The sequence below is a fragment of the Hemibagrus wyckioides genome, linkage group LG23, assembly GCF_019097595.1.
Source record: "Hemibagrus wyckioides isolate EC202008001 linkage group LG23, SWU_Hwy_1.0, whole genome shotgun sequence".
Taxonomy (NCBI): Eukaryota; Metazoa; Chordata; class Actinopteri; order Siluriformes; family Bagridae; genus Hemibagrus; species Hemibagrus wyckioides.
Window position 1 is genome coordinate 17,625,148 of NC_080732.1, and position 26,702 is coordinate 17,651,849.

At 38.7% G+C, this 26,702-nt stretch overlaps 1 protein-coding gene across 5 annotated transcripts in view; it reads left to right on the forward strand.

Annotated features, from left to right (window-relative positions):
* csmd3a (CUB and Sushi multiple domains 3a) overlaps positions 1 to 26,702 on the forward strand; it is a 289,841-nt gene that overhangs the window by 15,784 nt on the left and 247,355 nt on the right. For all 5 annotated transcript variants that reach the window (XM_058376410.1, XM_058376411.1, XM_058376409.1 and 2 more), the window contains exon 2: positions 14,897 to 15,119. In XM_058376410.1, the coding sequence (XP_058232393.1) occupies positions 14,897 to 15,119 (223 nt within the window). The remainder of the gene's footprint in view (positions 1 to 14,896; positions 15,120 to 26,702) is intronic.

A 26,702-nucleotide genomic window follows, 5' to 3' on the forward strand; every position in this document is an offset into this window, starting at 1 on the left:
GTGAACAAAAAGTCACTTGTAGCAAAACACTAGAATGTTCCATGGGTGGCTATCTTGGTTCATTTTTTCCCCTTCATCCTGCTCTCCAAAGCCTGGCAAACATCCCAATTTTGTCCTAATCTGATCATTTTCTTTGCAAATTTCCTCCCACTAGCTCTCCAGCTCTCCATAATCACCACCAAAGTGCTAACCGTGCCAACTCCTCTATTCCTCCTGATTACTTTTGTTTATCTGTGGCTATCCCACATGCAGAAGCTTTCATTGATTGGTCATTGGTACTTCCTCAAAGATGCCCGACTTCGGTCGATTTCCAGGTCGTGGCCTGATGGAGGAATCAATGTGGTATCAGTTGGTGCTTTGGGAAGCACCCAAAATAATTCCTCTTTTGGATTGTACCTCACTCAAAAATGTTTACAAAAGTGTTGGCAATACAACTTGGCCATATCTGGATATGTGGGTGTGTATCGGAATCCATATATGGAAATGTGGGTATGTATCAGAATTCATATACGGAAATGTGGGTGTGTATCTCGCTCTATGTATAGAAATGTGGGTGTGTATCAGAATTCATATACGGAAATGTGGGTGTGTATCTGGCTCCATATATATTGAAATGTGGGTGTGTATCAGAATCCATATATGGAAATGTGGGTGTGTATCAGAATGCATATATGGAAATGTGGGTGTGTATCAGAATGCATATATGGAAATGTGGGTGTGTATCTGAATCCATATATGGAAATGTGGGTGTGTATCAGAATCCATATATGGAAATGTGGGTGTGTATCTGGCTCCATATATAGAAATGTGGGTGTGTATCAGAATCCATATATGGAAATGTGGGTGTGTATCTGGCTCCATATATAGAAATGTGGGTGTGTATCAGAATCCATATATGGAAATGTGGGTGTGTATCAGAATCCATATACGGAAATGTGGGTGTGTATCTGGCTCCATATATAGAAATGTGGGTGTGTATCAGAATCCATATATGGAAATGTGGGTGTGTATCAGAATCCATACATTGAAATGTGGGTGTGTATCAGAATCCATACATGGAAATGTGGGTGTGTATCTGAAGCCATATATAGAAATGTGGGTGTGTATCAGAATCCATACATTGAAATGTGGGTGTGTATCAGAATCCGTACATGGAAATGTGGGTGTGTATCAGATTCCATACATGGAAATGTGGGTGTGTATCAGAATGCATATACGGAAATGTGGGTGTGTATCTGATTCCATACATGGAAATGTGGGTGTGTATCAGAATCCGTATATGGAAACCAAATGATCCTTACTGATAGCACAATCATTTTATATTTACTTTATGACATGATGTCACCTGATCCGTCCCACTAACAAACCCCTTGTTTTTCACTTTCCTCCATATTTGTCACGACAGACCTTTGGTCCTTTCCTCAGCATCTGACAGAGAGTGATAAGCGTCTCCATGAAGCAGTAGGGTGCAGAGCGAGCTAAATCCGGGTCAGTAAACCAGTTCGGAGTGTTAGGAATGTACACACCGGGTTGATCAGCCACTCCATGAGCGTGATAAGATCACGGCTTGACCTTTTTTCTCAGTTTGATTGGCTTCAAAAGGCGAGCGCTCGTGCTTTGATCGGCATGTTTTCACGTAGGGAAGAGCCTGCTGGGTAATTCCTGCGCTGCAGTCGGTGACAATCGACGATGAACTTTAAATTAAAACAGTCGGGACTCAGCATGGTGTGGAGAAATGTTTAGAATATTATGAAATTATATCAGTTGCAAGGGTTTTTTGGTGGTGATGGGGGAGGGGGATTTATACGGTATTTTTTGCAGTATTCTGCATTACTCCTGGATATCCCTGAGGAAATCTAATATCTAATAAGCAAAGTCGTTGCTCCCCACACCTCTGCACACACCTCCACACACACCTCCAAACACCACACCTCCACTCAAACCTCCACACACCTCTGCACACACACCTCCACACACCTCCTCACACCACACCTCCACACACACCTCCAAACACCACACCTCCACTCAAACCTCCACACACCTCTGCACACACACCTCCTCACACCACACCTCCACACACACCTCCAAACACCACACCTCCACACAAACCTCCACACACCTCTGCACACCTCTGCACACACACCTCCACACACCTTCTCACACCACACCTCAACATACCTCCACACACCTCAACACAAATCCACACACACCTCCACACACCTCCTCACACCACACCTGCACACAGTTGAAACATTTCTATCTAGCACCATATAGGACTTGGTCAGAAGTGGATGTTGGTTCATTATGTAACAGAAGTCAAAGACTTACATTATTATGATCTTTCATGCTGGACATTTTTCTCTGAGGAAATGTTTCTCCGGCATTTTTGGAAGGAGTCTTCAGTCTTAGAGCTTTGTCATACTGCGAGGTAAAGCTGCACATTCACACTTTAAGTTTTCAACCAGCTGGAAGTTTTGGTTTAATGATCTTAAAAGAGAAGCTGGTGAAGGAACGGCTGTCTGTTTTAGCTGTAACATATTTGCTGTGGTGTACGAGAAATAACCCTATTATCCCTGTCTTCCAAAACTGTAGCATTATCCCAGTCTTCCAAAAGACTAGTGCTGTTTTTGGAAAATATTCATTTTCAGGATGTTTATAAAACACCAAGTCTTTAATAAAGAAGTGGAACAGATTTAATACCCAGGATTGGGATCAGGATGATATCAGAAAAAAAAAATTAAATTGATCTAATCCTATAACAAGTAGAACAAAGATTAGAACTGGATTTGGGAAAGATTTTCTTTGGAATTGGAAATGTTAACACAGAAAGAGATATTTTTTAAATCAAGTACTGATTTTTATTATATTTTTTAATTTCTACTTTATTATATTTATATTTAATAAAACAATCATTAAATGCTTGTAATATTATTATACTTTTCAAATGACATTTTTTATGGTATTGGTATATGGAAATATTTTTATGCAATTTTTAAATCTTTTATTATTAAATAATATTATTAAATATTAGTATTATGTTAGTAATCATTATATTATTAATTCTTAAATTATTTTAAACCATTTCATGCATTTTTATATATTTTATTATTTAAATATTTAATTATTATTAAAGATTTTTGTTTGAAAACTACAGCTTGGTATAATTCATATTTTATGCTTTTTTATACATTTTTTTAGAACAGATTTTATTTCTTTATTTTTTTTTTTTAGATAGAAATGAAATAAATAAATAATTGGATAGATATCGATATCTGATGCTAGAGGGTTTCGGATTCTGTATCAGTCAGGTTTCAGTGCTGTATCTAGCTTTATACCTTCCACAATGCTGCTAAAGGTATTTCCTTGAAATCTGCTTGATGTCATTTCTCCGAATCTCACGACATCCTGTTAGACGTATGATTCCCAGAGCATGTGGAATCTGTCAGCTGCGTTCCTGTGTGAGTGTGTGAGTCTGTGTGTGTTGTAATAAGACGGAGCTCTGCTGCCATCTTTGCCCCCGCTGCTCTCACACTACAAACAAATCAGTCTTGATGGCTCTCCATGCAGCAGGTACGGGGAGCAGCAGGGCTTTCAGGATGGAGTGGCTCTGTTTAAGCGAATGTAGCAGCTGAGCTCCGTCTCCAGCTCGCCTTCTCTCCTCACTGAACGAGATTGATGTGTTTAGACGCTGATTCATATGACCGACCTGCGTTCTCCCGTCCACCCTGCCCCGCCGTGCACTTAATACTCTTCCTCTTTACGATTTATGGCGGCCCTCGTATCAGCCATCGCGTTGTCAGCGCTGGGAATGGCGGCGTGTAATCATGGTGATGGGTGGATAAGACGCTGCAGTGCATCATGAAAGAGGAATCGAAATGGGTCTCAGTGAAAAAAAATAAAATAAAAATGAGACATGTTCATAATTTCAGTTCTTTGTGTTAAAGAAGGTGAATTCTGAACCATTAAGGTTCAAATGCAGAGCTTGCATTTATTTATTTATTTATTTATTTATTTATTTATACACTTAGCATTGGATTACATAGAGCTAACTGTCCATCCATCCCATCAGTCCATCCATCCATCCCATCAGTCCGTCCATCCATCCACCCATCTACCCACCCATCTAATCAGTCCATCTATCCATCCCATCAGTCCATCCATCCTATCAGTCCATATATCTATCTATCCATTCATCCATCCATCCATTCATCCATCCCATCCATCCGATCTGTCCATATATCCATCCATCTACCCACCCATCTAATCAGTCCATCTATCTATCCATTCATTCATCCATCCATCCATCCATCCGATCTGTCCATATATCCATCCATCCATCCATCTACCCACCCATCTAATCAGTCCATCTATCCATCCCATCAGTCCATCCATCCTATCAGTCCATATATCTATCTATCCATTCATCCATCCATCCATCCATCCGATCTGTCCATATATCCATCCATCCATCCATCCATCTACCCACCCATCTAATCAGTCCATCCATCCATCCATCCATCTATCCATCCATCCATCCATCCATCCATCCATCCATCTCATCCATCTCATCCATCCATCCAACCATCCATCCATCCCATCAGTCCGTCCATCTATCCACCCATCTACCCACCCATCTAATCAGTCCATCCATCCATCCCATCAGTCCATCCATCCATCCATCCATCCCATCAGTCCATATATCCATCCATCCATCCATCCCATCAGTCCATCCATCCATCCATCTGATATATCTATCCATCCATCCATCCATCCATCCATCCATCCATCCATCCATCCATATATCCATCCATCCATCCCATCAGTCCATCCATCCATCCAGAGAGAGAGAGAGAGAGAGAGAGTATATGCACTCTAACATAAGTGAGAACATGATCTAAAGTCATTCCACAGCAGAGAAACTCTAAATGGATAAAAAAAATTAAGGGTGATTCTATCATTCCATCATTATGAAGAATTCTCACTAACAAGCTGCATTTTTTTAACTTAATGAAAGGGGGGAAAAATGAGCAGCTGGTGAGGGATATGATCGTAGAAACCTGTTTCTGGAACATTAAATCTAGCTATAAAAGGATAAAAATAAAAGTATCATTTCTTAATTGCTAAAAAATTATTGCTGGGATATTAAGATGCTGTTATTCCTTTGTTGTTGACTGGTGATTATTTTCCCATAACAGCATGACACGGACTGAGGATTTTTGCTTTACTTTGCTCATTTTGTCCATTTTTTTCAGCTTAGTCCTCAATTCATCCTAGTCAAAATCCTGATAAGGACGAATTTGAATTTGTCACATACACAATCATACACAGTAAATGTTTTTTACGACTGTCCTGGACATAAAAATAGCCAATTAGCACTAAGGTAAAGAATAGAAATAGGTAGGTAAAGGGATAAAAATAGACACAAATTTATTTAGAATATAAATAAATAGAATAAAATATAAATAGATTATTTAGGGCAAATATGGGGAAAATTTAAGAATAGAGATGTAGTGTCTGAATCCAGTGACTGGGTCTAAATATGGTACAGTGATGCATAAATATGAACATTTATTGTTAAAGTGCAAATTTGGACCTACTGGTGGTCCAGTGGTCAGATCCTGCACTCTCTTTGCCGTGGCCCGGGTTCGATTCCTGGGTACAGAGCTCACCCAGCCACTGAAGAGTTAACTCTCAGTGCCGGTTTCAAGCCTGGATAAAATGGGAGGGTTGCTTCAGGAAGGTTATCCGGCATGACACCTGTGCCAATTGAAGCATACGGACCAAATGATCTGCTATGGTGACCACGGACAGAGAGCAGATGCAAGAACAACAACAAACAACATTGTTAAAGTGCAGTCTGTTGTGTTGCATGGACATTTGAGGCTCCTCCTCCTCCTCAGCATGACATCAGATTGCAGTGTCCCAAAGTGCTACAGCACAATTTTTATATTATAAATTAGTGTGTTCATTTTTGTGTTAATCGGACTGAAATCTTAATCATGACCTCAGGCATGCGATTTAAATCTTAGCATTAATTAGCGCATTATGACATCAGCATATGGAAATCGGAGAAAAGTCTCTTTCACGTGGTGTCTAATCTCTAACAGAGATGCATTGGAGAATTTTACATGGATGTTTGTGAGATTCTGACCTTCTGTATATTGTTTGCGCAGAATATTATAGGGACAGAACTACGCTGGAGATGTGATAGCGGGATTCGAGGCTAAGACTCAGACCGCACTGGGGCAGTCTGGATCAGGTGATGATCAGACATTGTAATGTAGCCGATGATTGAGAATGGATTCCTATTGTGTTTAATCCTGGTTATAAATACTCAATGTACACTGTATTGCCAAAAGTTTTTGGACGTCTGCCTTTATGTGCACATGAATTTAATATGGTCCACCCATTGTAGCTATAACAGCTTCAACTCTTCTGGGAAGGCTTTCCACAAGGTTTAGGAGTGGGTTTATGGGGATCTTTGACCATTCCTCTAGAAGCACATTTGTGAGGTCAGGCACTGATGTTGGACGAGAAGGCCTGGCTCACAGTCTCCACTCTAATTCATCCCAAAGGTGTTCTATGGGGTTGAGGTCAGGACTCTGTGCAGGTCAGTCAAGTTCCTCCACACCAAACTCACTCATCCATGTCTTTATGGACCTTGCTTTGTGCACTGGTGTGCAGTCATGTTGGAACAGGAAGGGGTCATCCCCAAACTGCTCTCACAAAGTTGGGAGCATGAAATTGTCCAAAATGTCTTGGTATGAAGTTGAAGCATTAAGAGTTCCTTTCACTTTCACAAGGGGCCGAGCCCAACCCCTGAAAAACAACACCTGAATTCAATAATTTATAGGGGTGTCCCAAAACATTTGGCAATATAGTGTATCAAATAATCAGGGCTCTTTCTTTTTCATGTTATATGGAGAGCACGGGTTCCTGTTTTACAACAGCACAAATCAACTGTGTACCTTTGTACTCTTTGTACGCCCTTGCCTTACCAGTGTGCTATTTTTCTCAAAATATCCTTTAGAGAATAAGAAAGTAAAGGAGGTAAAGATGCTGGGCTCAATCAGCTGTTACTTATGTAGCTAGCTATCTAAAGCTCTTTGTCTGTATGAATAAGGTTAAACTACTGCAAGAAATCTCATCGGAAATACCTGGGTAATGATTTAAGCAAGTCTACTACAGTATTTGACCAAATCTGGCAACCAAATTTGTTGATGTGTTCATTTTTATATCTTCTTTATATTGATATTAAAAAAGGTCCACTGTAAAAAAAAAGGAATCGTTAATTCATTTTTTTCTGTACCGTATATCAGCAGTCTCGCTTAGTGTAGCGTTTTACACTACGCACAAATATTTATTTTAAGTCAATAGCGATCCAGTCGCTAATAAACTGTCCACTCAGCGGGTATTGATATTGATTGATCGAGTGTGTGTATATGTGTGTGTATATATACAGCATGAAATAATAAATTAGACAACCCAGAGTAAAGAAAAATAGAAAATTAATATTAGTCGAAGTTCGTTCATCAATCTGAACGTTACTGAAATGTTTAGATGGTTATAAATGTTGGAAAAGATCCGATCTTATGATGGATTAAAGCAAAATAGGCAGAACTAAAGAAAATAGGAAGGAAAAAAAAATCAATAAGGAGGAAAAGGGCCAAAAATCACTTCCACTGACTGGGTGCTGATTGCAGAGGAACGAGCACACACACACACACACACACATACACACAGATATATATACTCCATCACACTCGGTTTTGTTGGCCTGTACACTGTCATTTGATGTTGTTGAGACTTTTAACAACGTCTGCGTTTCTGCACCTCAGATTCCTGTCTCAGGGCTTTATGTAGCTGTAAAATGCTACATGGCCGTTGGGCCAAAGCACTTTATAAAACACACTGTCACTGTCGCTGTTGCTATCGCTGTCGTGAAATACTCATCACTTTGTGCGTGTCAAGCAAATTTCCAAAATGTTTGCCTATGACGTTAGGAATTATGGTGTGATACCACTAACGAGAGAAGTGCTAAATATTCTGAAGAGGAGCAACAAGAGTGTCAGATTAACACACATAAACACACACACACACACATAAACACACACACATAAACACACACAGACACACACACACACTCAACCGCAGCCCTGAGCAAGATACGATGCATGAATGAATGAATAAGTGAAAGGATGGATGGATGGATGGATGGATGGATGGATGGAGGGATGGATGGAGGGAGGGAGGGAGGGAGGGAGGGATGGATGGATGGATGTATGAATGGAGGGATGGATGGATACTATAGACCATTACATAGATTCATGGATGGACTAATTGAAATGATATTTAGATTGAAAAATGAACAAATTAATTGTCTTTAAACTGATATGAAGAGAGAGATGAGAGGTTTTGTAGTGTTAACTGACGGAATGATGGATCGATGGGCTGATCAATGTATGTATGGTGGACGGGGGAAGGAGAAATGGATTGATGGAAGGATGATGGATGGAGGGTTGGATGGATTCATTGATGGATGTATAAGGGGAAATGGGTCTGTATAAGGAGGAAATGTGCTAACTGTGAGGTTTTGTGTACAGACAGATACCCACATTCAGACAGTGTTACACTGATGGATGGATGGAGGGATGGGTGGACGGACGGATGGATGGAAGAATGGGTGGATGAATAGGCTGAGGAATTGATGAGCTGGTAGACTGATGGACAGATGGATGGAAGAATGGGTGGATGAATAGGCTGAGGAATTGATGAGCTGGTAGACTGATGGACAGATGGATGGAAGAATGGGTGGATGAATAGGCTGAGGAATTGATGAGCTGGTAGACTGATGGACAGATGGATGGAAGAATGGGTGGATGAATAGGCTGAGGAATTGATGAGCTAGTAGACTGATGGACCAATGGATGGATGGATGGATGGTTCAATGGATGGACTGATGGATGGGCTGATAAATGAACTAACTTTTGGATGGCGTGATGGACTGATAGTTAAACTGAGAGATGGACAGACTGATGGATGGATGGATGAATGGATACAGTGGTGGATGAAGAGATGGGTGGATAAATGAGCTGGTGGGTTAATAGACTGATGGATGAAGGAATGGATTGATGGATGGATGGATGGATGGATGGATGGACTGATGGATGGGCTGATAAATGAACTAACTTCTGGATGGCGTGATGGACTGATAGTTAAACTGAGAGATGGACAGACTGATGGATGGATGGATGGATGAATGGATACAGTGGTGGATGAATAGATGGGTGGATAAATGAGCTGGTGGGTTAATAGACTGATGGATGAAGGAATGGATTGATGGATGGATGGATGAATGGATGGATGGATGGATGGATGGGCTGACAAATGAATTAAATTCTTGATAGAGTGATGGACTGAGAGATGGATGAACTGTGAACTGGTGGATTGATTGACTGATGGAAGGATGGATGGATGCATGGATGAATGGACTGAGGGATGGATGAGCTGGTGAACTTATGGATGGATGGATAGATTAATGGATGGATGTATATACGGATGGATGGATGAACTGGTGGATTGATGGAGTGATGGATGAAAGAATGGATGAATGGATGGTCTGATGGATGGACTGATGAATGGATGAATAGACTGATAGATGAATGAATGATTAAGGAAAGCACTAACAGATCCTGTCATTAGTTTTCTGGAAGGATCGTTGTGATCTATAAACATCCACTCATGAGGAAAACTCCACAAAACACCTTAAACTTTCTGAATGAAGCTTTCTTATTCTAACAAAGTTTATCAAATATACAGAACACATTAAAGACATCCTTGAAGAAATACTGATCCTCTCATCACTTCTGCATCATCAAATTGGTTTATTGCCTAAAATCATTTCCAGGTATTTGTAATATTTAACGACTTCCACTGCTTCTAATATGATTTAATGCCCTTCAGGTTTCCAATTGCCTTTGAGGATCTCGCAGCGTATCTTTCATTTTTACGACATTTTCCTGCAGATTAGATTTACATCCACAGCATTTAGCAGATGCTCCTGTCCAGAGTGAGTAATAGAAGTGCCCTGAATTCTTGCTTAAAATAAAAGGAAACAAATATATTCTCACGCTTGTGCAAATAGATTTAGGGTTCGAGATTCCAAGAAGCTGAAACCCTGTTATAGGAGAGAAAAAGAAAGATTGCAAATCAAAACTATTTTATGTGCAGGTTTACTGCAAGGTGAAGAGGTGGTTCTTGTTGGTTTCGAGGCATCCTGAGGAAGCTTTTCTCCTCCTCAGTGCCAGAAAATGAGAAGATTCTTGATGCTTGTGTTTTTGGCATGAAGTTGATGGTGCTTTCGGCTGGTTTTGTGACTAGAAAGGAAAATAATCAGCAACAATTCGGTGTAATGAACCAGAGTACTCTTACTGATATTTATTTATATTCATAAGATAGATAGATAGATAGATAGATAGATAGATAGATAGATAGATAGATAGATAGATAGATAGATAGATTCTTTATTCACCCCAGTGGGAAATTTATAACTTCCAGCAGTATGCACAAGCATAGGTGATAAGGTAATAAATAAAACATAAAATATAATAAACATATAATAATAAACATACTAAATGCTAGAATTTAAGCGTACAAAATATAACAAAAAAAAAACAAATAAACGCTAATAAAATAAAATATAACAAAAAATATGAAAAATAAAATATAAAATATAACAAAAAATATGAAAAATAAAAAAATATATAAAATATAACAAAAAATATGAAAAAAAATAAAATAAAATAAAATATAACAAAATATACTACAAAGAAAATTAAAAATAAAATATAACAAAAAATACAAAATACTAAAAATAAAAAAAAACAAAAAATACTAAATATTGGAAAAATTAAGCAAATTCGTTTTTTTTCCCCAGAGGCCCAAAAATGGAGTTTCCTCCTGTGTCCATGTTGATGATTGATTGTCTTCGTCATGTCTCACTCCACAGTGGAGTGATATTAATCTGGAGTTAATATTAACATTATTAAGTGGAGTTAATATGAAGCTCATATGATAGTAGACACTCAGGACTTTAAGAATTTGTAGTGTTTCAGAAGCATTTCTGTTTTTAGCCTACTAGGGGTGATATATTCATAGAGAAGTTCCAAAAAAAAAAAAAAACGTTAATTTTCTTCCCACACAAATGTTTCTATCTTCAAATGAAATGATGATATCAAACCCATTCCTGCTCTCTGAGATGCTCCGAGTGCTTGTTCATCTAAAAAGCCGCTCAAATTTCATCTTCAACCAGTAAAATTCTGTGTAAGGTTCTCCAACAGAGGGGAAAACACACGTCTCAAACACACTGAAAGCAGACAGACTCAGTTTATATCAGACTCACAGCCTGAACATCATTCATTTATTTCTACAGATTGAAAACTCCTTCCAAAAAATCCTCTAAAATAACAGAAACCATGTCAATAACACTTTTTTTTGTGAAGCCTCCAACATACAAGACCCTGTCTAAGTTGTTACTATAGTAACAATAAGGCTGTGCTCAAGATAACAAAGGCTGTCAAGTCCAAAACCAGGACAAGAGTCGAGGACCACCGAATTCTTTTCAAAGCTTTTACATTAGTCTTATCATTTCAGTAAACTCTGAGATGGTGAGAGAGACAGAAATATAGAGAAGAAATGAGGAAGAGAGACAAAGCAAAGACAAAGGGAGAGACATTGAGAGAGAAATGGAAAGACAGACAAAGAAAAAGAGATAGAGCTAAGGAAAAAAAAATACAAAGAGAAAAAGACAGAAAGAAAGAGACAAAGAGAGTAGGACAGGTAGATGGACAGGGAGAGTATATGAGGCAGGGGGAGGGGAACAAAGGAAAAAAATAAAGATAGAAAAAGACAGAAAGAGTAAGACAGGTAGATGGACAGGGAGAGTGTATGAGGCAGGGGGAGGGGAACAAAGGAAAAAAATAAAGATAGAAAAAGACAGAAAGAAAGAAAGATACAAAGAGCAGGCAAAGACAGGTAGAGGGACAGAGTGTGTGAGACAGAGAGGACAAACAGACAGGGGGGTGAGATAGACAGAAAGATAAAAAAGAGAGGAAGTGAGACAGAGCAAAGGGAGAGACACTGAGAGAGAAACGGAGAGACAGAAAAAAGACAGAGACAGAGGGAGAGTGAAAGAGTGTGAAGGAGAGAAAGAAAGATTCAAAAAGAAAAAGACAGAAAGAAAGAGACGGAGAGGACAAAGACAGGTAGAGCGTGTGTGAGACAAACAGAGAGACAGACAGACAGAGAGATGGTGAAATAAACAGAAATAAAAAGAGAGGACTGAGACAGAGGAAAGACAAAGAAAGAGACACAGAGGGAGAAATGGAGAGACAGACAACGAGAAAGAGAGCAAAGGAGAGAGAGAAAGATAGAAAGAGAAGAAGACAGGCAGAAAGAAAGAGACAAAGAGAGTAGACCAAAGAGGGACAGGGAGAGTGTGTGATATTTATACTAAACTACTGTCTAATGACTAGATTGAACCAAAAAGTGTGTGTGTGATCATTTCACACAGAATTACCCACACCAGTAAAACCAGTTACTGCTGGTGCTGATGGGAAGTACAGTATAATGGTAGCATTACGTTCAGGTGATTAAAGTACGCACGGTAGAATAGTGCGGCGTTCGCAAAACACCTATCGATCGTCTCCGATCGAAGCGTCGCTGCAATTAACAACAAAAACGCTTAACCTGTTTGCTCTTGCTGCTCCGTCTGACGCGCCTTTTCTCGCTAGTCTTTAAATGTCAGTGTAATTGCTGCTGTCTCACTCTCTCCATCTGATGTTCAAGACTACTAATCAAGGTTAAATGCAAATCTCATTGACCGGCACTGGAAAGACTCGGCCGTAAACGTTATCGGATCCTCCCGGCTCTCGCGTCCGAGCGACGTTTAAGGAGTATGTGAGGAGGATGTAAAGATTTGCTCGGATTACGCACTGGAAAACTTATTGCTCTGTGATTGTGGGGATTTTTGTTTTGTTTTTCTGACAAAGCATTAGCAGAAGATAACAAAATCTCAAACCTAGCTTTTAAAACCCTTTAGGGATCGATGAAATGTCTTGGCAGTGAAAGTTTTGGGAGAGCCCACGCCAGCCTGAGTAATAAAGAGCAAATGAGTCGAAATTTAAAAAGAGTGAATTTGTTAAACGCTCATTTTGTTGCGCTGTGCAGAGCAAAGCATGATTACAGAGATTTAGATATTTCAGAGAGTGTGTGTATGTGTGTGTGTGTGTGAGAGAGAGAGAGAGAGAGAGAGAGAGAGAGAGAGAGAAAGGCTCACTGTGGGTGGCTGCTGTGAGTCAGCAGGAACCTTTTACCCTGAAATCATCCTGTCTTTATAGAGAGACGGACAGAGAAAGGGACAGAAAAAAGTGAGTGAGTAAGAGGGTGCGAGAGAGAGAGGGAGGTGGTGAAAGAGACAGAAATAAAGAGAGATAAAAGAGAGGAAGTAAGGCAGAGCAAAGGGAGAGACAGACAAGAAAGAGATAGATGGAGACAGAAAGAAAGAAAGAAAGAAAGAAAGAAAGAAAGAAAGAAAGAAAGAAAGAAAGAAAGAAGTGGTCTGTAGGACAAAGATGGGTGAGTGTGTGAGACAGCGAGGACAGAAAGACAGAGTGAGACAGAAGGAAAGAGAGGTAAAAGTGAAGAAGTGAGATAGAGCAAAGACAAGCAAGTGAGAGAGAGAGAAAGATACAAAGAGAAAAGAAAGAGACAAAGAGGTCTGTAGGACAAAGACAGGTAGAGGGAGAGGGAGAGAGAGAAATGGTGAGAGAGACAGTACGATAGAGAGGAAAAAAAGAGGACATGAGACAGAGCAAAAGACAAAGGGAGAGACACGGGGAGGACGACAAAGAGAAAGAGACATCGCAAGTGAGCGAGAGATAGATACTAACAGATAAAGACAGATATAAAGAGACCAACGGAGGGAAAGGGAGTGTGTGAGACAGAGAGGACAGAGAGAGAGAGAGAGATAAAAACCTAAGAGAAGCAAAGGGAGAGCAATGACAAAGGGAAAGACTATGAGAAACAGACAGAAACAAAAAGAGGTCTGTAGGACAAAGACAAGTAGAGGGAGAGAGAGTGAGATGGTGAGAGAGACAAAAAGATAGAGAGGAAAAAAGACAGGAAGTGAGACAGAGCAAGACAAAGGGAGAGACACTCAGAGAGAAACAGAGAGACAGAGAAAGTGAAAGAGACAGGGAAAGAGAAAGAGAATAAAGGACAGAGAGAGACAGAAAGAGAAAAAGACAGAAAGAGACAACAGACAAAGAGGACAAAGACAAGTAGAGGAACAGAGTGAGTGCAAAGATAAAGAGAGAGACACTGAGAGAAACAGAGAAAGAGATAGAGGGAGAGAGAAAGATACAAACAGAAAAAGAAAGAGACAAGGAGGTCTGTAGGACAAAGACAGGGAGAGGGACAAGGAGTGTGTGAGACAGAGAGGACAGAGAGAGAGAGAGAGAGAGAGAGAGAGAGAGGAGAAAGATTCTCTTGTCTTCCTGCAGTAAAGGCTAATTACTTCTTAAGGGAAGTGCTGAAGGATAATCAGAGAAGCTGGATTGATGCTGCTTGCTGTTGCTGGGCGATTTACTTTACTGTCACTGATAAAAGCTTCTCCTTCACCTCTCCAGGCTGCGAGGTGGATTTTCCTCCACTGTCCTCTTGCTGAACTGTGAAGGAGAAAAAGTTTTCATTTCCATTCCGGTCACAAAAGCATGAAATGGAGCCACGGTCATCGTGCGTTTTCTTTCTCTTCGCTTCAACGCGGAAGCTGAATGTAAGACAGATAGAACGACTGTGTAACGATCTCATGCTCTTCCTCTCTGTCTGTGTCTTTCAGGTTTCATTTACACATGTGGTGGGACGTTAAAAGGGAAAAACGGGACCATAGAAAGCCCCGGATATCCACACGGATACCCCAACGGAGCGAACTGCACTTGGGTTATTGTAGCTGAGGAAAGGAATAGAATCCATATAGTTTTTCAATCCTTCGCCGTGGAGGAGGAATATGACTTTTTATCTTTATACGACGGGCATCCTCACCCCACCAACTTTCGAACAAGGTATGCCTTCTTCTTTTATATCATGCAGACAATTTCAGACTGAATTGACTTAAAAATTGTATGAAAAATGCTATGATGACCCTATGAAGGCTCATTACAGCTTATAACCTGCTCCTTTTCATAGAGGATGATGTTACGTGACATACTACAAATACAGCAGCAGCACAAATAACATGTTGAGAGAAACTTACATAAAAACTTACCTTCTATGAAGGCCATATGTATAATGACTTAACATCTCATAATGCATTCATAAGGCGTTAATACATGTCATAATTCTTTGCAAACGCTTTAGTTTGTAGCACTGCTCATAACACATTTATAAATTGTTAAAAGAACACGTTATCCCGTAAGCAGAGCTTATAACACCTTATGTCGCCATTATGTCATCTCATAATGTACTGTTCATTTGGGATAAAATATGTTATGAGCACTATATTAATAATGCACTTTCTTATAATTCTTTTAGTGATTCATAAATTCATTATAAGCTGTCCTAACTGTAAAACTGTAAAAATAAAGACTTATAAGGATGTGAATAATGCCTTATGAATGCATTATAACGTGATGTGGATGTTTTAATTGTTTATAATCGATATGACCTTGATAGTAAATGTTATCAAAGAATCTCTTTAATGCACTGAAGAAAGCATACCTGGAATATTTTCTTAACACTTTACTTCAGAAAGGCTGCATAACACCTGCATAAGCCCTTTATTACAACTGATTAAAAAAAATTTAAAAGCAGTCTTTATGATACTGGCACTTGAAGGAATAAATTTAGTCAGATCTTTATGTAGGTTTAGTTACTTTTTTATGTGTTTATTATGTCGCCTTATGAACTACTAATGAAATTTTATCAAAATGTTCATAAGGCTGAATATCACCTGCATAAGCCTTTTTTTTTTTTTTTTATGAAACTCTGAAATGAGTCACTTGACAGATCTTTAAGTAGGTTTAGTTACATTTGTATGAAGTGTTAAATGCTATGTAGCCTTATGATCATTGCTATTAAATTATTTTAATGTTCATAAGGCTGCATAACACCTGCATAAGCCCTTTATTACAACTGATCATATTTAAAAAATACAATTTAGATGACAGCTAGCATTTGAAGGAATAAACCTGGACAGATCTTTACGAAGGTTTAATTACATTTTAATGAAGTGCTAGATGCAGGCTTATGATCACTGCCTTTTTAAAAATCTCAATGTTCTTAAGGCTGCATAACACCTGCATAAGCCCTTTATTACAACTGATTAAATTTGGCTAAAAAGCTTCTTCATGAGCGCTGGCACTTAAAAGTGTTTATGTAGACATCATGAGGCCTTATAAACTAGGAAAATTATATCATAGTCTACTGTAGGATTTCTTACACCTCACAGTGTTCTGCACAGCTATAACACAAATTATGGGACCGAATAAGAGACACAGAAGCCTTGGGTTACAGCGGCGAGCTTATTACAGCGAGTTCTTCACCAAACCGCTGCAAGTCACCTGACCTAACTTCCAATTGGGAAAGTTCCCAGAGAAGGAAAAGGTCACCAGGTGAAGGCACGCTAACGTGGGTGCTGTTCGAAACCATAAACTTCCCCTGCACACTAATTGCTCTCATGCTGAGCTAATTTTGGAGTTGGAAAGCAACGGCGGCTTTCCGAGCCTGTGACACAAGAGCAGGAAGTGCTGCCAACGTTCTGATCTTTAGCCATAATCACTAATCACGCTAATAAAACCCTGCCGCTTTGAAGCATCATTCAAACGTAGCCATTTACCGACTATATTTAACTCGCTCTAATTATGAGCCAGACCTCTGCAGGTGAACATTCCGTGTTTACTGAGATGTAAAATCAGCAATCGACCCTGCATAATAAAAAGCAGCGTCTCAAAAAAGAGTTATGCTAGTTGTTTTGCTAATCGTTCTTAACAATATCTTTTAGCAGCCTTCCAGCGCTAAACACTTGGGGGGGGGGTAAAATGAAAAGAATATAAATATTACAACAAATAAGGCTTGTCTCTCTACTCCTTTGAAAGCTTAAAAAAATCCACCCTCTTGAAAACAGCAGCATTGCCGCAGCAGCGAATTTGCTCCTAATTAGCGACCAGTGTAATTAAGGTTAAGCCTTTTACGGCAACAGGACTGAAAGAGGCCCTGCATGTCCTGTATCACGAGCGTTAACAGGCCACTAATGAGGGAGGAAGTGCTGAAATGAACCAAGGTCCTGGCAGTAAATCAGCCTGATCAGATCACTCTGTCCACACGCCGGTGCTGGTGGAAGGTAATTACGTTTCTTTTGTGTACATGTTTGTTTGCAAACCCCTTAATCCGTGCTGGTAAATTTCAACAAAGTCACCGTTGAGGTCAGGAAATGAAAAAGAATCTCAGCATTTGGCACTGGATTCTACAAATGAGCTCGTTTTCTGTTTTAGATTTTTTAGGATTGAAAATACAGCTTTGAAATACAGCCAGAATTCCTTTCTCGTGTGCAATTCGGAAAGTGTCGTAGCGACCTTATGTCACGGGACATGGAGCTGACATCAAAGTTGGTGAAAGGAAGCAATCTGACAGCTGACACCTGAAGGAATAAGCCTCTGACAATGACACTGGCAAAAGAAGGCGTCTTTATGATAGCTGACACCTTAAGCCTTTATAGATTTTTGTGGAAGTCAGCTCAGGAAGTGTCATAACAACCTTATGTCAAGTGACGCAGATGTTTTATCGGTTGTACATTAGCACTTGCAAATGAGGCAGTCTTTTTGTCAGCTGGCCTTTATGAAGCCTTTATAGATGTTCCTGTAAAGTATGTTGTGTATTTGCAGAAAGTGCCATAACATCCTTATGTCAAGTGACTTAGATGCCATCAGTTCTGGCAAAAGATCCAGACATTATGTCAGATATTTCAGTACCTAAAGGAATAACCTACTGTATATACATGCAAATATTGTATGTATGTCACGTATGCAAGTAAGCTCAGAATGTGTCATAGCAACCTTATGTCACTGAACTCAGGTGTTACATCAAGCTAGCATCAAAGGAAGCAAGCTGACAGCTGACATGTCAAGGAATAAGCCTCTGACAACAACACTGGCAAAAGAAGCTGTCTTTATGATTTTTGACACCTTAAGCCTTTATAGATGTTTGTGTATGATATGGACATATGGAAGTCAGCTCAGAAAGCTCATAACAACCTTATGTCAAATGACGTGGAGGCTTTATCACCTGGATATCAGCACTGGATGAATAATGGATATCAATCCTTCCTTATATTAGTTGGCACCTGAAGAAATAATCCTTTATTTTTCTGTATGTGATGTATGCAACTGAGCTCAGAAAGTGTCATAACAACCTTAAGTCAAGTGAATGAACTGAAGAAGTGTAATAACATGTGACTCAGGTGAGCAAAAGAAAAAGAAAAGTCTTTATAATAGTCGATATCTGAAGCATTGGTAGATGTTAGCAATTATTATAAACACATAATGTATTGAAAACATATATTTATAAATACATACAAAAAAGTCAGCTCCGAAAGTGTAATAACATCCTTATGTCAAGTGACTGAGATGTTTTATCAATTGGACTTCAGTACTAACAAATGAAGCAGTCTTTATTTGACTTCAGTACTAACAAATGAAGCAGTCTTTATTTGACACTTCAGTAATGACAAATGAGGCAGTCTTGGCGATATCTAAAACCTGAAGCCTTTGTAGATGTTTGTCTATGTTATGACATATGTAAGTCAGCTCTGAAAGTGTAATAACATCCTAATGTCAAGTGACTCAGATGTTATATCAATTGTCCATTAGCACTGGCAAATGAAGCAGTCTTTATACAACAACCTTATACCTTAGTGTTATAACAACCTTATGTCATATGATGCAGAAGTTTTATGAATTGGACTTCAGTATTGACAAATAATGCAGTCTTGATGATATCTATAACCCGAAGCCTTTGTGTTTATGTTACGGACATAAGTCAGCCTTGAAGGTGTAATAACATCCTTATGTCAAGTGACACTGCTGTTTTATCAGTTGGACTTCAGTACTGGCAAATTAAGCAGTCTTTATGTCAACTGGCACTTGAGGTCTTTATGGATGTTATTGTATGTTATGAAAGTCTTTGCAGAAAGTGTAATAACAACCTTATGTCATGTAATGCAGATGTTTTATCAATTGGACTTCAGTACTGGCAAATGAAGCAGTCTTTATAATATCTGACACCTGAAGCCTTTGTAGATGCTTGTTTATGTTACAGACATACAGAGTTATCAGAAAGTGTCATAACAACCTTATGTCAGTTTGGACTTCAGTAATGACAAATGAGGCAGTTTTGGCGATATCTAAAACCTGAAACCTTTGTAGATGTTTGTCTATGTTATGACATATGTAAGTCAGCTCCGAAAGTGTAATAACATCCTAATACCAAGTGACTCAGATGTTTTATCAATTGTCCAATTAGCACTGGCAATTGAAGCAGTCTTCATACAACAACCTCATACCTTAGTGTCATAACAACCTTATGTGATGCAGAAGTTTTATAAACTGGGCTTCATTACTGATAAATGGAGCAGTCTTATGATGTTTGACACCTGAAGCCTTTGTAAATGTTTGTCTATGTTATGGAAATATGGAGGTAAGCTCGAGTGTCATAACAACCTTATATCAAGTCAGCACCTGAAGGAATAACTCGTTATATATAGTAATTTTATTTATGTGATGCGAGCGAGTCGACTCATACATAAAGTCATCAGGATTATGCAATCAGGCTCACGAGCAGGAAATAACGAGTGGTTTCATTTCAATTCCAGCTATATTTTGTTCTTTATACATCATCGCAGCTCTGTTTAAAAAAAAAACAAGTGTAGGTGCGCGTCTGAAGAGCAGACTGTCTTTTACAGATGACAGGAAGTTGCGTGTTGCTTTCTCGCTCATCTAATGGAGACCAAAAATAGAACCCGAGCTCCTTTTTACTGTCTGAGAGCTAAATAACTTTAAAAAAACGAAAGACCGAGGCTGGCTAATCTGTTACTTAAAATCCCAGCTTGGTAGGACGCACTATTCATCACAACATGCCAGATATTAATGGAGAAAAAATAGAAGTGCAGAAGGCTAAAAAAAGAAAAGCGCTCTTCTCGCTCCTCAGATGAATGCGGTAATGCAATCGACCTTGACCAGTTGGGCGATGATGAAATCGCAGCAGACTTTAAAACGTACACAGCACATTTTTCCAAAAAGTATCCCAGGGATTTAAATGTGTTTTATTAGCTAGGCTTGCCATAAATCGATATTTTCTCCCCATTTGCAGTAAGTGTTCAGTTCATTATTAGAGCTTATTATTATATGATAGCATTTGTCTGTTATAATGCAGGAGAGAATGCCAGCAGCTTTGCTACTCCTCTCACTGAGGGCTAATGTAGACGTGAGCCTTGGCTTGATAACCTATTTTACTTTAAAAGTTGAATAGCTTCTCATAAGCTTTAATAATGCTTTATAAAGCTACAGTCGAGTGCTTGATGGATGACAGATCACTGCTCTTAGCGCTCTCATTAATATTTATTTTTTCAATATTATAGATAGTTATTCTCCAGCAAAGTGGAATTCTTGAATCTGATTGGTCAGAAGCAACTCTGACAGTAGTTCCAGCTGCAACTCCCAGATTAATAATATTCCACTCTTAAATAATAAACAGGCAACACTTTGTTATACAGCCAAATTTATCTGTGAATATATTCATAACCTGTCATAATGCACTCGTAAGGCATGGTATGCTGTAAATAATTATAATTATTTAAGAAAAGGCATTACAGCCATGACTCATATTAAAAAAAATGTAAAGTTACTTTTGTCGTTTGAAATCCAAGTAACGCTTCCTATGAAGGTCATATTCATGTATAATAACCTACAGTTACATGCATAATGCATATGTAAGGCATTGTATACTGTAAATAATTATAATTATCTTAGAAAAGGCACTACAGTAATGATTAGATAGATAGATAGATAGATAGATAGATAGATAGATAGATAGATAGATAGATAGATAGATAGATAGATAGATAGATAGATAGATAGGTGTCTATGAAGTTCATATTCATATATAATAACCTACGATTACATTCATAACCAGTTATAATGCATTCATATGGCATTGCATGCTGTAAATAATTCTAATTATCTAAGAAAAGGCAATACAGCAAAGATTAGATGGATGGATGGATGGATGGATGGATGGATGGATGGATGGATGGATGGATAGATAGATAGATAGATAGATAGATAGATAGATAGATAGATAGATAGATAGATAGATAGACCACAGTGATGTTGAATTCTTTATTCTGATTAAAACAGCAACTTTGTAGTTCCAGCTGTGCTTAATATTAATGCTGTTTATGAAGGTCATATTCATATATAATAACCTATGAATGTATTCATAACCTGTCGTAAGGCATTACATACTGTAAATAATTGTAATCATTTACAAAATGGCATTAAAGTTAATAGAAAGGCTTGTTATGCATTTTTTTGGTTTTAATTCTTAATTGAATACATTATAAGCAGTGTTTATAATGCATTATGGCACCAAATAATTTCTCCTCAAGCTCTTGGTGAATTATTTGACAAGACATGGTAATGTTTGTCTGATTAAAAAAAAAATCAATACATCTCTATACAATACAATATGTGCTTAATCTCTTTAGTGTTGGTGTTATAATGCATTACAAGCACTACTTATAAGGCATCATGCTAATAATTCATAAAGCATGATAAACCTAGCTCTAACATGTAATGTATTTTCATATATACTACAAAAAGCAATCTATATAATACCTCAGGAATGCATGATAACTTTATATAATTGTGTATTATCTCTTATAACTAGAAATGTTCATAACTCATTATAACTATAATCCTCAGTGTTGGTGTTATGGTGATATAAGGTGTTATAAACCCTGATTATGCATCTTGTTAACAAAGTATAAATATATTGTAACCATAGCTTTAATCAATGCTTTTTCTCTAGTATTTTTAGCAAGCCTTATGTATGCTTTATAACCTGTTATGAATGTATTGATAGGTGATTATGCATATGGCCTTCATACGAAGAATTCTGATGAGAAAATTTACATTAGTGCAATATTTTTAAATAGGAAATGCCTTTTTTAATGCTTATAGAGGTTAGTTAAGCATTCATAAAGAATTATAAGCAGTTATAGAGAATGATTAGAAAGATAGAAAGTCTTATCCGTTGCACCATGTTCTTGTTAAAAGTTCTTATTCCGACAAATCAAAGCCAAGTGGCACTTTCTGGGAGCCGACTCGTCTTGAAGTTTTCCCTCCAGAGAAATGAGACTTGCTCCTTTAAAGATTGTGGATCACCGCTTCCCTTAATTAGTCCTCTTCAGGGGGAAAAATATTGCAGTGCAGAAGGGATGGTGTGTCTAATTTCTGCTGCCGGACTGATTGACTCTAATGACTAGCGGTGATTGTCGGCTGACGGGCTGAAATTATTCACCAACAGGCTAAAGCTGTGTTTAGGAAGCGTCTTAAACGCAGGCTGATTTAAAAGAAGTGTTAATTGTGAATCTGTCAAACATCTCATGCCGTGTGGAAACGTTTCCCTGAGCCGTCTGTTACATGTTACATGAGAAACGCACATTTCTGATGCATTTCATCATTCATCTGAATTTCCTCGTGTTCCTGAGAAGAAGAAACATTTCTCGGTTTCTTTCTTTGTTATTTCCAGCCGTGTCGACTGACGAGCGCACTCTGAACGTAGGTGACTGAGTGATGTGAAAGTCCTTAATGGCTGTGTGACATTAGCGTGGCTGCAAGTCAACCACTTTTTGTGTGTTTGCTAATTTGTTGCTGAAAAATCTCTTCAGAACTCAACCTGCTTAAGAGCCGAGTGCAGGAAGGGGAGAGAGAGAGAGAGAGAGAGAGAGAGAGAGAAAGAGAAAGAGGAGGGAAGGAAAATGAATGAGGTAAAGGGGTAAGAGACAGTGAGAGAGAGAAAGGAAGGAAAAGTGGATGGTGGAGGGGAGAGAGAGAGAGAGAGAGAGAGAGAGAGAGATGGAGAAAAAGGAGATGGTAGAGGGTAAAATAGAAAGAGAGCAGGAGACGAAATAATAAATAAATAAATAAATAAATAAATAAATAAATAAATAACTCAAAACAAAACAAAGATCCGGTAAAGAAATGAAAATCTTTACAGAAGACTGCTGTGTAAACATTTCCACACTGTCACCCTGTACAGCCGTGTCAGTTATTTCCTCCTATTTTTCTAATGCTACATTTATTAGAGCTACTGATTCTCATTAACTAAAGCTAATGGATTTGCTCGGAGCCTGTAATGGATGCACAGAATCATTAGCGAGCACTTAGATTATTTTAAGATGCTTACTTTTGCTGTGTTTACAGTTGGGTTCAAAAAGCTCCAGGCTTTCCACAATAAAGTGAAGGTCCAAGTAACAGTGACAAGTAGGAGATAAAGCACTGCAGGGGCATGCAGCTGGAGGAAAATACTGGGATGTTATGATACAGGGGCATGTCTAGAGCATCGGCACTGCCTCAAAAGATGGTGGCCACCAGTGACCCCCCCCCAACCACACCCCCGCCCCCACAACCCCCCACCGCCAACAACACCAAAAAAGGCCAAAATCTATAGTATACCAAGTAAATCCTATTGTTTATGATTTAGTACATCTTATCCACATAGACCCGCCCCTGTTATGATGAAACCCAGAGCTCCATTTAGGGTCGCTTGGAATTTTTCCGGAACACACATTAGCTTCAGGGGGGAAAAAAGAAAATCTACATTTTGTGACTCGAACGCTCTTCAGGAGAAATCTATCCATCAAAGAAATTCAGGCAGATGCTCCTGACACGTTGCTTATCCAATAACTCAATGACATTGCGATTTGTCATTCCTTATTTTCTCCAGCGGTGCAAAAACCCCAAATAACGTTCTGTGGAGCCGAATCCGGTCGGTGTATAACCACAGCCGAGCTAATCCATCCGCTCATATCCGAGGCCACCCTACTCCTGAAGCGTCAAACTTACAGCACCTTGTTAATTGTATTATTTTTTTTTCCGTCTAGGAAAATGTAAAGATTTGATTAATTGATGGTCCGTGTTGACCCACGCTACTTATTAAATGGAAATGTCATACTCTGGCAAACGCAATATCTCACAATACGTCAAAGCGAATCAAGCAAATTAATCACGTCCTGTTGTTCTGCTGGGAGAGAGCTGGAGCTAATTATATGGTCCAGTGCAAGTCCTGGTGCAGCCACACTGGTACACAGCTAGTTAACTACCAAATAGCCAGAAATGGAAAAAGTTAAAATTTCGCATGTACTGCATAACTTCATGCTGGAGTGTATCGAGGACAATTCCTAATCACGACTATCCTGAAATCACAAAGAGACACAAAACTACAGAAGACACTCTCTAAGACTTTCTGCAGGCAGCTCTGTATTTGGTGCCAATATTTACGGTTCATCTGTAGATGTTTGAGTCATTTACTCCATCGAGAAAGCTTTACGCTTGTCTGATTCCTCAGCTAAAGCAGTGATCAGAGCAAAAAAATTGTTTTTGTTTCTAGATATTTTTGATTTTCAGTCCAGTCTCTTGTTATGAGAATATTCCTGAGGATGTTTCCAAAGAATAAATAGTTTGCATGTTCGCTCATTTTATACTGAAAGTGGTATACAGTAAGGTATAAGAGAGACAGAGAGAGAAACACAGACAGAGATAGAGACAAACAGTAAGAGACACAGGGAGAGGGGGAGAGAGAGACAGAGAGAGACACACAGACCGAGAGACAGAGAGGAACAGCGAGACACTTAAAGAGAGCGTGAAACAGATTGTTGCCTGAATTGTTTAATCCATTTAACATTAAGCATTTTAAATTATTTTATTTTATTTATTTATTTATTTATTTATTTATTTATTTATTTATTTATTTATTTATTTATTTATTATTATTTACCCTAACCCTAATGCTTTTTATTATTATTATATTTTATTATTATAAAATAAATAAATTAATACTATAATAGCGTATCAATAATCATAACTGTCAATCATTTGGGCAAAAGAAGCATTTCATCTCCAGAATGTCGTCTGTCTGTCTGTCTGTCTGTCTGTCTATCCATCTTTCTGTCTGTCCATCCAGCTGTCTGTCTGTCCATCTGTCTGTCCATCTGTCTGCCTGTCCCCCTGTCAGTCTGTCTGTCCCCCTGTCTATCTGTCTGTCTGCAAGTCCCCCTGTCTGTCTGCGTAAAGCAGCAGTCATTCCAGCCCAAGCTTAAAGTCCATAATCCCAACCACATGGTGCGCTGGAGTGCTGAGGAAGCTCATGAGCAGATGAAGCGTCTTATCATTATCGTAACTGAAGGAAATGTGCAGCGGCTAGATTAGGACCAGTGAATAGTGTGTGTGAGGAGTGTGTGTATGGAGTGTGTATGGAATGTGTATGAAGTGTGTGAGGAGTGTGTATGGAGTGGGTGAGAAGTGTGTATGGAGTGTGTATGGAATGTGTATGAAGTGTGTGAGGAGTGAGTATGGAGAGTGTATGGAGTGTGCATGAGTGTGTATGGTGTGTCTGTGTACGGAGTGTGTGAGGTGTGTATGGACTGTGAATGGAGTGTGTATGAAGTGTGTGAGGAGTGTTTTAGCAGTGTGGATGGAGTGTTTGAGGAGTGTGGATGGATTGATGTCCAGCGCTCCAGATGTGCACAGCATCTGCAATTCAGGTTTCCAAGTAAAGGAAACGTCTTGTTAAGAATTAAGTTATGTGACGGTTCAGTAGAGAAACTGCGAGAGTCAGTACTGAGGAGTCAGTCGTAGCTATATTAGCGTTTTTTAGTGTGTATTAGCATGTTTTAGGGTGTGTTAGTGCATATTAGCATGTATTAGTGTGTATTAGCGTGTTTTAGTATGTGTTAGTGCATATTAGCATGTATTAGTGTGTATTAGCGTGTTTTAGTATGTTAGTGCATATTAGCATGTATTAGCGTGTTTTAGTGTGTTTTAGCATGTTTTAGGGTGTGTTAGTGTGTATTAGCATGTGTTAGGGTGTATTAGCGTGTTTTAGTGTGTATTAGCATGTTTTAGGGTGTGTTAGTGTGTATTAGCATGTGTTAGGGTGTATTAGCGTGTTTTAGTGTGTATTAGCGTGTTTTAGGGTGTGTTAGTGTGTATTAGCATGTGTTAGGGTGTATTAGCGTGTTTTAGTGTGTATTAGCATGTTTTAGGGTGTGTTAGTGTGTATTAGCATGTGTTAGGGTGTATTAGCATGTTTTAGTGTGTATTAGCGTGTTTTAGGGTGTGTTAGTGTGTATTAGCATGTGTTAGGGTGTATTAGCATGTGTTAGGGTGTATTAGCATGGTTTAGTGTGTATAAGCGTGTTTTAGGGTGTGTTAGTGTGTATTAGCATGTATTATTGTGTATTAGCATGTTTTAGGGTGTGTTAGTGTGTATTAGCATGTGTTAGTGTGTATTAGCGTGTTTTAGTGTGTATTAGCGTGTTTTAGGGTGTATTAGTGTGTATTAGCATGTGTTAGGGTGTATTAGTGTGTGTT